The sequence below is a fragment of the Penicillium hispanicum genome (assembly GCF_028827665.1).
Source record: "Penicillium hispanicum strain IBT 35686 chromosome Unknown utg000001l_segment0_segment0, whole genome shotgun sequence".
NCBI classification, from domain to species: Eukaryota; Fungi; Ascomycota; class Eurotiomycetes; order Eurotiales; family Aspergillaceae; genus Penicillium; species Penicillium hispanicum.
This window is the reverse complement of record NW_026623193.1, coordinates 1,215,267-1,230,055: the sequence shown is the minus strand read 5'-3', so window position 1 is coordinate 1,230,055 and position 14,789 is coordinate 1,215,267. Positions and strand designations below refer to the sequence as shown.

General features: G+C 49.6%; 5 protein-coding genes across 5 annotated transcripts; 4 read left to right on the top strand and 1 right to left on the bottom strand.

Moving 5' to 3' along the window:
* Window positions 1-1,117: 1,117 nt before the first annotated feature.
* Window positions 1,118-2,657, top strand: N7459_000507 (transcription factor domain-containing protein; the record flags this gene model as incomplete). Its single annotated transcript, XM_056939692.1, has 3 exons — window positions 1,118-1,176; window positions 1,226-1,316; window positions 1,374-2,657. The coding sequence occupies 3 exons, from the start codon at window positions 1,118-1,120 to the stop codon at window positions 2,655-2,657; spliced, it is 1,434 nt and encodes a 477-aa protein (XP_056803972.1).
* A 231-nt stretch (window positions 2,658-2,888) lies between these two features.
* Window positions 2,889-3,756, top strand: N7459_000506 (uncharacterized protein; the record flags this gene model as incomplete). Its single annotated transcript, XM_056939691.1, has 2 exons — window positions 2,889-3,328; window positions 3,390-3,756. The coding sequence occupies 2 exons, from the start codon at window positions 2,889-2,891 to the stop codon at window positions 3,754-3,756; spliced, it is 807 nt and encodes a 268-aa protein (XP_056803971.1).
* Window positions 3,757-3,803: 47 nt separating this feature from the next.
* Window positions 3,804-5,668, bottom strand: N7459_000505 (uncharacterized protein; the record flags this gene model as incomplete). Its single annotated transcript, XM_056939690.1, has 4 exons — window positions 3,804-3,956; window positions 4,011-4,192; window positions 4,246-5,299; window positions 5,351-5,668. The coding sequence occupies 4 exons, from the start codon at window positions 5,666-5,668 to the stop codon at window positions 3,804-3,806; spliced, it is 1,707 nt and encodes a 568-aa protein (XP_056803970.1).
* A 515-nt stretch (window positions 5,669-6,183) lies between these two features.
* N7459_000504 (uncharacterized protein) lies at window positions 6,184-9,764 on the top strand (the record flags this gene model as incomplete). The annotated part of the gene is made up of 9 exons (XM_056939689.1): window positions 6,184-6,258; window positions 6,314-6,461; window positions 6,511-6,605; window positions 6,671-7,288; window positions 7,345-7,497; window positions 7,546-8,767; window positions 8,847-8,926; window positions 8,983-9,099; window positions 9,159-9,764. 9 exons carry the CDS (start codon window positions 6,184-6,186, stop codon window positions 9,762-9,764), a joined length of 3,114 nt encoding a protein of 1,037 aa, XP_056803969.1.
* A 684-nt stretch (window positions 9,765-10,448) lies between these two features.
* N7459_000503 (uncharacterized protein) lies at window positions 10,449-14,734 on the top strand (the record flags this gene model as incomplete). The annotated part of the gene is made up of 4 exons (XM_056939688.1): window positions 10,449-10,696; window positions 10,800-10,959; window positions 11,022-11,481; window positions 11,538-14,734. The coding sequence occupies 4 exons, from the start codon at window positions 10,449-10,451 to the stop codon at window positions 14,732-14,734; spliced, it is 4,065 nt and encodes a 1,354-aa protein (XP_056803968.1).
* Window positions 14,735-14,789: the final 55 nt, after the last annotated feature.

The following is a 14,789-nucleotide window of genomic DNA, read 5'->3' as shown; positions in this document are numbered from 1 at the left end:
TTGTGATCGCGAGTTCTTTGCTTAAAAGCGGCCAGAAGGAGGTTCCCGTTTAGAAATTTACATATTGTGCGATTTCGTGAATTAATTGGTAATGGTCTTAATGATCGAAACAGTAGATTCCTTCACTTCGGAGTCACTTCGGCGGTGCTTAGAAATTTCGGACATCCGCTGCCGCTCCTCCGCCGTAGCCAATCAATCAAGGCCTATCCCCTCTTCCTTCCAGGGCTTGACAGCCTCACGCTTATAAATGCGGTCTTGGCTGTCCGCACCTCCGCACCCGCCAACCAGAGGCCACACCTTTTGACATAGCGCCATGATCATCCCTTGTCACGTCGCCAGCGAAATACACGAGCAGTAGTTCTGCCTGAATAATCCAAGGAAAATGCCTCATACAGCACGAAGATCATGCGTTGAGTGCCACCGTCGGAAGATCAAGTGCGACAAATCTTCCCCTTGCTCGTACTGCGTGAGAGTCAAGGTGCAATGCCGGTACCCACCGGCAAGATCGAGCCAGCAGAATGCTGCTAGCCCCAGCATAGCTGAAGGAAGAGTGACTGCCCGGATTGAGGGGATTGAACGCACCCTGCAGTCGTTCCAGCAGAATCTCTCGGAGATCTGGCAGCTGGTCCAACCAGCACACCCGAGGCCAAGGGGCAGCAGAGAGAATGATACTCAAGAACGGGCATACCGAACTGCTGGTAACTTTCTTTCTACTACTGCAGTGCCCGCAATAGATGTGTGTACAAGCTTTGAGTTTCATATTTGAGCCAGATGGCCTGACGTTTCTCAGAGAACCTTCCCTCCCAGCAGCTTGAGCGAGTGTGCTGTTACCCATGGAGTCAGAAACAATTCGCCAGAGAGTCAATCGCCTGATCTTCATTGCTTGCAATCGATGGCTGAAAATGGTTGTCATCCGAGCATCACTTCCTTTTACAGCCACCCGACAATGGCATTGTTTCTGTGGCAGAGGTATCTAGAGAGGGTGGACCCGGTCCTCAAAATGATCCATGCTCCAACAGTCCAACAACAAATTATGGAATTAGTACGAAATCCCTCTCTGACAGAATCTTCAACAGTATGTTTGATATTCTCCATATTCTACGCTGTTATTGTGACAATGTCGGCGGATGAATGCAGAGACGAGCTCAAGGGGGAGAAAGAAGAAGTCCTGAGAAGGTACACATTCAACACCATCACTACAAGATTGATATACTAACAGACGAAGGCATCGGGCCGCAGTGGAGACATCTCTCGCACAAGAGAACTTTCTCGATTCTTCCGACATGACTATATTACAAGCTTTCGTTCTATACACTGTGGGCTTTTTTTCCATTCGAATAACTATCTTCGGATCCTAATGAGGACCCTTTTAGATCTGTGGACGATTCGATGCGAAAGGTCCAGACACCAGAAAGTTGACCGATATTGCAATAGCCATTGCTCGCAAAAACGATATGCATCAAGACGGTGCTAAAATGGACTTAACCCCTCTTGAAGTTGAGATGCGACATCGAATTTGGTGGCAGATATATATTCTGGATGTTCGTACTGCCGAAGATCGCGGTTGTGATCCAACCATTTTGGAGTCAGCGTTCAACACTAGTTTGCCAACGAACGTGAACGATTCAAATCTCCACCCTGAGATGAGCGTGGCTCCCCAGACCAATCCTGGAAAGACTGAGATGCTGTTCAGCCTCGTTAGGCTCGAAGGAAGCAACTTTGCTCGTCAGATGGTGTTCTCGGACAAATTCTGCCACGAGAATGACTATCCAATTCTATCGATATCGCAAAAGTGCCAGGAAATAGATCGATTCAAAGAACGGATAGAGTCGCAGTACCTATCCCTTTGCGATAACGCTATACCGTTGGACTTTGTCACTGTCGTATCTATCCGACTCATTCTCGTCAAACTCAAGCTTACTGTGAGCAAACCACGAACCAAGCAGAGTCAGAACTTGATTATGCATGGGAGCTTCCGGCAGACTTGCGTGGAGATTCTAGAGCGTGCTCGAATGCTGCGGCTTTTTGAGAAGGGCAAGAAATGGTTGTGGCTTTTCCAGACTTATCTCGAATGGGACGCATTAGCCTATCTCCTTATTAACTTGTCCCTGGTGCCATCGGGAGACGGGGTCGACCTAGCTTGGAACGCCACGGAAGACATCTATCACTATTGGAAAAGCAATAGCGATGTCTACCTTGATAAGCGCTGGATGAATATTGAGGAGCTTCGCTCGCAGGCATTGCTCGCAAAGAACATGCTTTATCATTTTCCCAATATGTTCGGATTGTCACCCAGAGACAGCCAGGCTGGCGAAAGCACCAGGTCTGTGAATTTATCACCGCATGGAGAAGCGCCTACAAGAGGATCTCCTTGTCGAGTGCAGGGGCAGTCTTCGGAACGTGACGTTGGTCTGAGTGAACTCACCGGAATACCAGCAGAGCAATCGCAAACCCGAGAGGATACCGTCAGCACGCTTCAACATGAACAAACAAGGGTAATAATGGAAGGACCCAAGAAGTCTCAGCAGTCTGAGATGACCAAAGATTTCTCGGAGATCCCTAGTTCGGGGACAGCTTGCCAATGGAGCACAGGTCTTTTTGAGCGATATTTCCAAGTCTTGGATATGGAGCAAGACTTATTCGCGGATGCTGCCTAGGCTCGACGAAATGCAGAGAAAATGATTTTCGCTGTGTCATCGCGGTATGTTCAAAATGGCATGGGCTGCAGTTGGGCCCTCTTGGAGTGAAGAAGATTGAAGAACCTCAAGCCTGAAAGTTCGCCTGGGATGAGTGCAGCCTTCTCCTCTCAGCACTTCTCATCCACCCAACTTTTCGATCGTTCCTCAACCTTCTCTTTCCAACCCTCGCCAAAGCAACACCCGAACACCATGGCCAAAAGGCGCAAAAGCATACACATTTCTCGACAGCTTCCGTCTACAAAGCCTCAACCAACCTTGACCCCTTCTCTCCCTGAATCAGAAGACGAATGCGAACGACAGCGACAAGAAACATACAACCAACACCAGTCACTTTTCTTTCGACTCCCACCAGAGTTACGTGACATGATCTATCATGAGATAATCGTATTCCCGCACACCATTTACCTTGGTCTCTTCGAGTTGAACAATGCAGAATTATTCTACAGCATGCTCTGTCGATTCAAAGAAGTCGACCGCCGCGTGGAAGAAGAAGTCAAACTCCCCCCGACAGTGGCATTTCCATGGCTGCCGCCTCTGAAACCCGATAAGAAAAGTCGGGTCCTCGAGCCGACTGAATATAGCGAGCCCCCGCCCCCGGTGATCAGTCTGCTTTTGAGCTGCCGCAGAATGTGAGGTGCCCTTTCTATTACGATTCTGTGACTGGAGTACTGACTTCTATGGCATCCACAGATACTCCGAAACCATTGACACCCTCTATCGGAAGAACAAATTCTGCATTGGCCATTCATCTATTCTTCTGAAGCTTTTGAAGATTATTCCGCAGCCTCAATTGGCTGCATTCAGTCATCTCACTATCCTGTCCCCGTGGTTTGCTCACGAAGAAGGATTCTCGGTTAAACGCCCAGTGTTGAGCGGAAAAGAGGAATGGAAAGGTGTTGTCACCGCCTTGAACCAGTTTACTGGCCTTAGAACCCTGCGTGTGGCAATGCATTGCAGAGTTGGAATACGTCTTGAGCCCAAATATCTATCGAAACCACTGGAGGCAGCCAATTTGCCATTCACGTTGATGGTGACTGACGACATCTATTTCAAATAGTAGCGAACCGTCTCCACCCAATGCAGTTAAGAAGACTACGCCGTCATTCATGAGTCTTCTTCCAAGTCAAAAATTTTGCCAGGGTTCAGCAGCCAGTGTGGATCAAGGGAGCGCTTGACGCTGCGCATAACACCAATTGTTTCCAGTCCCAGTTCTTTCTTCAACGACCCTTTCTTGCCCAAACCGACTCCATGTTCACCCTGGAGCTTCGTGTGAGTTGTGTCTCTTGCAACCTGGGGAGGAGGATATCATACCGTGCAGGAACCCTCCATGTCAAGGGCCCGGTCGACCATCTGATAAACAACCTTCTCTACCCGCTTCTTCTCGTCGGGATCATGGGGATCATACATGATGCTTGCGTGGAAATTACCGTCACCAATGTGACCGAGGATGCTGGCGAAGAGGTTGAGATCTACCAATTCCTTCTTCGAGATTTCTACAAATCATTAGCGATGAGACTTAAATCTGCCCTCCAAGCTTAGCACTTACCAATAATTTCAGGCAATCTGGAAATTGGAACAGATACATCCGTCGACCACACCTCGGAGCCTTCCTTGCGTAGTGCCAACATACTCCAGAGAGACTGCTTCCGGGCTGACCAAAGGTCGTGAGCCTCCTTCTCGTCCTTGGCAAACTGGAATGTTTCGGCGTTGTTCCCTTGCGCCAATTTCTCTGTCAGGTTAATACTATCCGCAACGCCTGCAGTTGTACCAGAAAACTTGAAGAATAATGTAGGGGAGACACTCCACGAGCGGCCCGTGCCACCAGCTCGGTTTATGACATCCATCTGCACGTCATCCAGAATCTCCATGCACTGCACGGGAATTCCCTTTCGAATAAGCTGCATCGCAGTAGCGGCAGCGTCGCGGATACTTGGGAACGAGACCACACCAACTCGTGTTTCATCGGGGATGACAGCCAGCTTCAACGTAGCTTCGGTCACAATACCCAATGTTCCTTCAGAGCCGACGAACAATCCGGTCAGGTTGTATCCCGCCGAGGTTTTCCGAGGGCGCCTGCGCGTCTTGATGACCCGGCCATCGGCCAGAACGACCGTCAGGTTGATCACCCAGTCCTTCATCGTACCGTACCGCACCGCATTTGTTCCGCTGCAGTTGGTGCCCACCATACCACCAATCATCGCCGAAGGGCCAGGATCCACGGGGAAGAAAAGGCCTGTGTCTTTGATTTGCTCGTTCAGATCCATCCATTGGATTGACGGCTGCACCACGACATCCATGTCATCCTCATGGATTTCTAGAATCTTGTTCATAAACGCAAAATCGATCGTCATGCCGCCCAGGGGCGCGGAAAAGTTGGCTTCCAGGCTCGATCCGCCAGAGTATGGGATCATGGGCATCTTGTACTTGTGGCAGACCTTGGCGATCTCCACGACCTCTTCAGTGGTCTTTGGATATGCGATCGCGACGGGGAGACGCTCGGCGTTGAGAGAAGACCATTCCGAATATCCATGTTGCTGGAGTTCATCCTCATCGGTGCCGATCGAGTCCTCGCCTAGTTGTGCTCTCAACTCCGCGATAGCCTGCGATTGTTAGTCAACAGCTCCAGATGACTGTGTTTCGAGATGTCATACCTTTGCAAAGTCCTGAGGTGATCCGTACTGCGCCTTTTTCACTGATTGGCTTGGCTGGTTGTACGAAGCGAAGCCATAGCCCAGCCCCGCCGCAAATGCGGAGATGAGGAGAGCCCGACTGGGAGTCCAGAAGGACGGTGCACTTGTTGACGACCCGGAGCTGGGCGTATCCCCTTGCCGCTGGCTGTTCTTTGTGCCAGTAGCTGAGCTATTCGCTCGAATACCTTTGCTAGCCCAAAGACATCGAGGTGAAATGCGGGGGCGAGAGGGAATACGAGGAATGGATACGCCCCGAGGAACTATAAGGGTCGCTCGCATGGTGATGGAGGAAGAGAATGGTAAAGGGAGGAATCGGGGAAGTGACGGAAGGCGAAGCTTTGCTGTGCAGCTGCCAATGGCAACTCTTCGACACAAGAAAGAGCCTAGTACAATATACTGCTTGCGACATGCCCCATCATGATGATGTGCCTCGCGGTATCGGCGATAGCGCCGCAAATCCCCGCTCGGAGTTCCGCCGAGACGATTCACGCCGAGGCCGTGGGGGCGTGGGGGCTGCATGGGACTTGGAAGGTTGGTCAGCATCGTCAAGACACAATGAATGCATTGCTGATGCAAATGATGGGAAGGGGATCACGACTCTGCTCTGTTTGATAGTTGACGAGACAGACATCGTAGAGTTCCAAACTTATAGAGATGCCGGGAACGCTGATTGGTCAGGTGGTGGCCGGCACTGTTGAGGGGGCAACCGTATCAACACTTTGCACCTTCACACCCCCGCGACTGTTGGCGATGACATGCATCATCGACGACCATCAGGCGCAGAACCAATCGACATGACTGATGAAGTTGCACGCCTAGTGCGTGAGATCGAGCGCGTCGTGACTGCGTCCTACGTGCCATCATTGCAGGTAGGTCGACCGAAGTCTGGTCGGACAAGTCGTTAGATGATAACCTTCAACATAGGATTTGTATGGGTTAGCACAGGGTGCATCGCCTTATGCCATCAAATGCTGGGCTATGCAGAAGCCTTGTCAAGTGGGCTTGTTGGTTGATGTCTTGGTGGATGGCTTGCCCCGATCGCGGGTGGCTCTCCCATTGCTGTCTTTATTCGGTAAGAGCCAACTTCTCCGTGGAAGAAGTTTGCTGCTGAATTCAGATAGCTGCTGCATCCACATTTCAAAATGCATTGCTTTCTCGGTACCCCGTCATCTTGGATGCTTTTCTAGAGAAGGCCATCGATGGTGGAGAACGCGAAGTGAGTGTATTTGGCTATTGATGCCCATTCCCTTATCCGAAGGCCTCAAGGCTGAAAAAAATCAGTATCATTTAGCATGCATTGCCTTGCTATCCTCCTCTCTCCCACCGGGTACAGTGCCGCCTGCTCGACTGGCCAGCTTTATCACGATGCTTGTGTCCGCTATGGCAGCCAATCCAGGTGCAGAGACACTGATTCCCTTGCACACTATTATAAATGGTCTGCATGGATCTTGCCAGATTCTCAACGACGTGCCGGTTGAAGTGATGTCAAATCTTCAGCTCGAACTTACAAAGACTCTACGTAACCTGGATGACCACATGGGGAACCTCTTATGCCTGGCGACTTTTGCACAGATTGCATCGACCAAAAATGACAATGATTCGAATCAACATGAGCCAAATGCCCCATCTTGGCTTGTTAACATTCAGCAGTTCTTTGGCCCCAAGCGGGGTTTGAAGACACTGGACCTTGTCGTCTTGCGTGTGATCCTTGCCTGCTCATCCAACCGTTCGAACCTCACCGGTGTGCAGGCAGCTGAAAGTATTCGTCTCGCAATATGTGTTGCAGACACAATCCAGCCACAACAGAAGCAAATATGGGTGTCCGGAAATCGGGCAAAGATTGCCAAGCTGTGTGACAAGGTGGCCCGGGAGGGCCTAGATCGTGAGTTACAAATGATGGTATGTACATTACCCAGCACTTTTTTGTTGAGTTTATTCTTACTTGTTTTTTATAGGGTGTGGCATTTCTCTTCTCAATTCTTCCTGCGACTGATCTACCTTGTCATATACGTGAACTTGGCTTGCATGCTCTAGTTTCCAAGGGTAGTAGAGGAACAATGGGGATCATGCCGCAGTATCTGATTCCACGCATGGCAAAGACTTTGGCTGTGAGTTCTTTTGTTCTTGCACTCTAGCTCCATCACTAACTTTCAAAGTACTCCGACGAGTCTGCAATCTACCATCTACTCCGCTTTGCATTTGAAACACTAAAAGAAGGCAGCTTGTCAAACTGGACTACCTTGTCTGATCTACATCTTGCAAACTTGATTCTCTCGGGATTTCATCAAGTTGAACCTGCCGCCCTCGCTTCGGCTCTGACAGGCTCTGTCTCCACCAAAAATGCTATCATCAACTTGCTTGGAATGTTCCCCGTCAAACCGAGCCAAGACCAGTGTGATGAGACAGACACGTGCTATTGTGAAAAGATTGCACTACAAAACAAGGTCTTGGTAAACTTGTTTGAACTTTACTTTGCTGTGGTACTTTCACGCGATGGAGACAACAAAGACATCTTGATCATGAAAGGCTTTGTGGAACGTGTGGCAAACTCCTTCACTACTGGCAACTGCAAGTTTCTCACGGCATATCAGAAGGATTTGTATGGCAATTTTTGTCTCCGCCAAAGGCAAGGTTTTACACCCACGGGGACTTTGAACCGTGACTGGCGGTCTGAAGTGACAAATGATTTTATGCAGTATGCCCAAAATACTCAAAGCAGCATGATGAAGAGGATTGAAGAAGTCTGCTCTGATCTGGAACGTCGCTGCTACGATGTGGAGACTCCGCTGCGGGCTGCCCAAGAAGAATGTGATAAGCACCTCTCCGAAGCCAATCACCTGAGGGGTCTGAATGAAGAACTGCGAAGGCAACTGGAAGAATCATTGCAAAGCATCACCCAAGCCCAGCAAGAAATCACTCATCTAGAGGAACGGGCCGAGAATACATCAAGCCATGTGGAAGAGTTGTCAGTCGCTCTAAATACTACTCAGCAGAAACTCCAGGAGCAAAAATGTGAATTTGAAGAGAGAATTCAAGGCGAACAAGAGAGGGCTCGTACCAGAGAGCTGGATTTTATCGCTACCTCTACAGAAAAGGATGATCAGCTTGAAGAACTCCAAGATGAACTGCACCGCCTCCAGGCCGAGAATTTAGAGATACAGCAGACTGTTGATGCAGTATCCAGGGAACAAACTAATTCTTTGAATGCTTCTTCGTCCCTGAAGCATGAGCTTTTGGAGACCCAAAAAGCTTTCGAGGCTACCAAGCTTCTCTGCACTCAGAAGGAGGCTGAAGTCAAAGGTCTCTTGGCCAAAAAAGAAGACATGCAAATGGAAATTGGAAAGCTAAAGGCAATGGTAACCAATCCCTTATCTGAGAGTATGCCATTCATCACTGACTATCTTCCAGGAAGAAGAACAGCATATGGAGGTCGAGCGGCTCTACTGTGTGCTACAAGAGTTGGAAGAGAATTCGAGATCAGAAATGGTGTCTCTGAAGCAGAAACATGACACTGAAAATGCACAAGCAGTCTTGGAGGTAAGTTCTGCGTATGTATATAGCTGCCTGCGATATTCTCTAACAAATGGTTGCAGATTGAAAGACAAAAGGAAGAGAACCAGCGGTTGCATGCTACCATGCAAGATGCCGCCCGTGATGCATCAAAGGAGCTTCAATTCAAGGATAAGCGCATCCACCACCTAGAGAAGAAGGTAAGTCATTCTTGGTACTAACAAATATCCCTAGAGTTGGTCCTGATCTATTTACCTAGATTCAATCTCTACGCGATGAGAGGGCCGCCAAAGCCCGAGAGTTTTCAGAGGCTCAGCAACATATTGGCCGCTTAATGAATGTGATGGGGTTCTCTGCGCAGCCTATCGAGCCCATAGGGCCCTCCGCGGCATCCAAACACCAAAACACGAGAAGAGACGGCCCCCAGCACCCGAAAAATGCACGTCATTCTGCTGCTTATGAAGAAGATGATGGCATACAACTTGCAGAGTCTTTTGATACCATGGCCAACATTCATGGCCGGACTCCCAAACGCCCCAAAGGAAATCAGCGCTCTATTACTGAGTCTCAGCGTCCTCCACCCGAAACTGCCAGCACACCAGTGCTCAGCCCTAGCTACCCTCATGTTGTTCATCCCAAACAACCTTGCCCTCGCCAACCACTGAGGGAAACAAGTCCCAACAGTCCTACAAAATCACAGTCAACTCACCCTTTCAAGCCCAGCAATCTTGATTCCCACCATGGAAAAAGGCCCGATGAGAATCACTTCCAGGACATTGATTTGGACATGGATTTGGAGTTCTCTAGAGACTTCATCTTTACCAGTACTGCCTTTTCAGAATCAAATGATCAAATGGCTCCGTAACATTGAGCCAATCCCGGTCAATAGATAGGTACTCTCTCTCAGAGACCAACGCAAAGTGTTCAAAGGTACATTCTCAGATATTAATATCGATTCTTTTTTTTCATGGTCCCCCACCATCGATTGCGTATGCCAAGCCCTACTTTCGATGTTTTTTTCATACATCGCCGACTAAGCGGACCCCCCTCTCTGTACGTTTATCAGTCTCCTATAAACTACTAAATTTCTCCTCTACTAGATCTTTCGCCATCAGTCCGTGCTTATTTAATTCTTTAGTTGATTTCCATTGAAGGTCCAATAATATTTTCTCTTCCTCTCTCTTTCTATACACCTTTGTATCACTTCTGGGCCTCACAAACCTTCAGATCCCTAAGGGATAGCTACTACATCGTTTATGTCACTGGCGGGCAATTGACACACTTATTTAACATCTTTTAGAGCTAATTTTATATAGAAAAGCTTTGCCTCCGTGTCACCGGAATTGAAAACAGCTCCGCCATTGACAATTTGCCAGCAGCAGCCCGGTAGTCCGGGTGAGGGCGAAGTGAAGTTCGCCGCAACTACCGACGACTCGACTCGACTCGACTCGGGTGAATGCACTTACTTCTTTTGGCGGACGTTTCACGTTGCGGCGTGTCTTCCATCTTTAAAACCTGTCTTGTCTTCCACCTCCTCTCTGTTCCCATCATGAATCCCACATTCTCCACCATCACCATGTCTTCCTCCGGTCCCCTTCCGAGCTTCCCCGGCTCTTTGCTTCTGGAGGCCGCATGGCCCCAGTGGGAGTCCCTCGCTATCAACCTGGCGGGAATCCCCAAGGAAGCCAACACCTACGTCCTGTGGGAGGCCTTCCAGAATGAAGGCACAGTCTTCTCCATCGATATCTTTGATGACAGTCACGGCAATCGGTCCAACAAAGGTCGGATTCGATTCAAGTAAGTATATCAGCATCAATCCACGTTGGTTGGATACAAAGAAGTCCTCCCACTTTCAAGACCTCCATTGCTGGTCCTGCTCTTTGCTGATTCAATCTTCCAGGCCACCCCCAGCAGCTGCATTCTGGGAGCGTGGACCCTATAGGGTTCCACTGCTGAGTGGTCGGGTTGCTGCGATCTCTCTTACCATCGAGGGGAAGGGCTCGCAGAACCCGATCATCAACAGCCCAATACGGCCGGAGTTGCAATACCCGTCGGAAATTGTAAGTGCAGACCGAGATCGGACTAATGATATAGAATCTCTAGTGCTAATTTAGATGAATAGAAGCTCGATGTGGCGAGAATCGAAATGGGCGTGCGTATCCAAGATTCCACGATCCACTTCATGCATACCCTTGATAAAGCGGCCTCCCCTCATCTGGTGCTGAACGTGCCAATGCGAGCACTGTTCCTGTACTTCCAAATTGCCATCGAAGGTACTCAATCTACTGAACAAGGTGCCTCGGCTCCCAAGTCGCTGTTTCGTCAGAAGATTGGCTTTCACCAGTTGGGAAAGATCTGGGAATTGTACGATTCCAATACCCAGGAGCTGTCCTTTCTGACCATCATGGACTCTCCTGCTATCTATCATCGGCAAGTGAAGGATATTATGAGTACTTTTACTGGAGGCAGGAGTTGGAGAGAGCCCGACACATGGTACCGTCAAACCGGCCTGACGCACAATCCGAGTCTCCAGAAGAAGTTGCCCACAAACTTGTGTAAGAGAGAACAGATTGTCGATCTTGGTAAGTCAGAACCGAATCCTAAGGGTTCCTCATTCTGATTGTCATTTCCCTTGCAGGTCGGTGGAATGTTCTCAAGATTACCTTCCCTCCGGAGGAAGTGAATCAGCAAGTTGCACGCGATATTCACGCTGTTCTACAGGATTACAATATCACGGTAAAGGACGGGGCCAGCTTCAAAGAGAGCGTTGTGGCCCCCGTGCCAGTGTGGGAATGGATTAACTACAACGCGAAAAGACATGCTGACTTGCCCTTTTCCGGGACCGCCCTGTCGTCGATGCTCGGCGAATTGACTGATCCAGATCATGTTTCTTTGCCTTTTTCCATTCGGTACCAGCTGGAAGTTTGCATTTCCCATGGATATCTCTCCGAGTTCACAATGGGCCGCGACTTTGTCGTGAAGCTACTGGCTCTTGGAGAGACTATGGCTCGACGCCTCTTGGAGCACGTTGCTACGCACAAGAAAGTCTACCTAAACGCCATGGAAATATTTGAAATCAAATTCCCCAAAGGCGTTCTGGACTCGAAAATTCCTTCATATTGTTGCTTCATGCGTACCGCGCGGATTACCCCCACCACGGTCTACTACAATACTCCCACTGTGGACATTTCGAATCGGGTTACTCGCCGATATGCCCAATACTCTGACCATTTTCTCCGTGTTCGTTTCACGGACGAAAAGACTGTGGGTCGGATCCGTTCAGCAATCAATAACACTGAGGATGAATTGTTCACCCGAGTCAAGAATACGCTAGCCAATGGTATCACCATCGGAAATCGCCACTACGAGTTCCTAGCATTCGGTAATTCCCAGTTCCGTGAGCACGGGGCGTACTTCTTTGCGTCATTTCCGGGTCTAACTGCTGCCGATATTCGGGCTTGGATGGGCCAATTCAACCATATCAGGAACATTGCGAAGTATGCCGCACGACTCGGTCAGTGCTTCTCGACCACTCGAGCTGTCACCGGTTGCCCAGTTGAAGTCCAAAAGATTGCGGACATAACTCGGAATGGCCATGTTTTCTCTGACGGCGTCGGAAAGATCTCTAAGTTCCTGGCGGAAATGATCATGAGCGAGCTCAGCATCAAGTCTCCCACAAGCACTCATCCGTCCGCCTTTCAGTTCCGTTTAGGCGGCTGCAAGGGCATGCTAGTTGTCTCCCCTGATCCGGAGCCGAAGCAAGTGCTTATTCGCCCCAGCCAACTGAAATTCGAAACCGTGCACGGCGGCCTGGAAGTCATCCGATGGTCTCAATATTCCCTCGCAACTCTCAATCGTCAATTGATCCTCGTTCTCTCTGCTCTTGGAATCTCGGATGCAATATTTCACCGGAAGTTGAATAACATGCTGACAAGCTTCGATAATGCCATGAGCAATGATGCGCGCGCAACTAGTTTGCTTCAAACCTTCGTTGACCCCAACCAAGTGACCTTGAAGTTGTCCGAAATGGTATCTGCAGGCTTTAGACAAGCAAATGAACCCTTCGTCATGTCCATGTTGGGGCTGTGGAAGGCCTGGCATCTGAAGGGACTTAAAGAAAAAGCGAAGATTGTCATTGATCAAGGAGCAAATCTTCTCGGATGTTTAGATGAGACAGGAACCCTGAAGGGTCATAGCAACCACGACTCACCCGATAGAGACACTCGTGACGCAAAAATTGCCGCGCTTCCTGAGATCTTCGTCCAGATCTGCCGAGCGGAGAAAGGCGGCGCTCTTGAGGTCATTGAGGGGATCTGTATCCTAGCTCGCAATCCCTCACTTCATCCAGGCGACATCCGAGTCGTCCGCGCAGTCGACCGGCCGGAGCTTAGACATCTGATTGATGTAGTCGTGTTTCCACAAACAGGCGATGCCGATATACCAGGCATGTGCTCTGGAGGAGATCTTGACGGCGATGACTATCTTGTCATCTGGGATCCAGATCTGATCCCGTCCAATTGGTTCACCAACCCCATGAAGTACACTAGTCGCAAGGGTCCTGACCTTGACCACAATGTTACCGTTGACGAAATCACGTCCTTTTTTGTCATGTACATGAAGAACGACTGCCTTCCTCGAATTGCCCATGCGCACATGGCTTGGGCTGACTGGCTGGCACATGGAGTAACCGAGAAGAAGTGTTTGCGCCTGGCTCAGCTGCACTCGGATGCAGTTGATTACAACAAGACCGGAGGCGTGGCCGTCATGACTCGCGATCTTGAGCCTCGCCGATGGCCTCACTTCATGGAAAAGAAGAATAAGCGACCGGACCAAATCTATCACTCTAGAAAAATCCTCGGCCAGCTGTACGATAAGGTGGAGAATATTGACTTCACTCCAAATCTCAGTATGCCCTTCGACTCTCGAATCTTGAACTGCGGCTTCGTGGCGTTGAGCGAGCCATATATGGAATGGGCCGCAAATCTCAAGTCCGACTACGATGCCGCAATGCGCAGGGTGATGGCACAGTACGAGATCAGGACTGAGTTCGAGGTCTGGTCTACTTTCGTCTTGAGCCATAACTACTTGTGCAGAGACTATAAGATCCATGAAGACTTGGGAAGGATCTCGAGTACCCTCCGCCAGGGCTTCCGCCAGCAGTGCTATGACAAAGTTGACAGCCGAGCATTTGACCAGGTTGCTCCCGTAGCGGTTGCTTTGTACCGCGTCACTCACATGGAGCTGACCGACGCACTCTTGAGAGCCAGTGAAGATGAGCCTGGTGATTGCTACGACGACAAGGACTCTCTTTATGGCGATTCTGAAGAATTCCATATGCCTCTGATCAGTTTCCCCTGGATCTTCCACGAGTTTCTGGGCAAGATTGCACTCGGCCAGTACCAGACTCCTCCGCAGTCCACCGAAGAGAGGCCTTCGCAGGCCAACTCGAAGATCTACACTCAGTCTGAAATCAAAAAAGTCATTGCCGAGATAGAGGAAGCTGACCTTTTGGCGGCGAGAGAGAAGGATAACAGCCACCCTGCTGAACAGACCATCTCACCGGCATTCGATGACAGCCCGCTATCGCAGAACAAGACCAATCAGACAATCAGTGACACCGAAGCTGATATTCAGGGCGAGAATCAGTTGCGGGTCGCAAGTAAGTCAATGGTCATGGATGATAAGAAGGGGGAGAGGAAAGATGCTGTAGAAATGAATGGAGATGTGGTGGAAAACGAGAGCGATGATGACAGCGAGGTCGAGGATATCGTGGAAGAGGAAAGTGACTTGAAGCCATCCCAGCTCGACCGTTTGATGGAATTACTGGGTGAGTGAGGCAGAGGTCTGAGATTTTGCCTTTGCTTCCACATCCAGGGAGTACCGGAGCTCA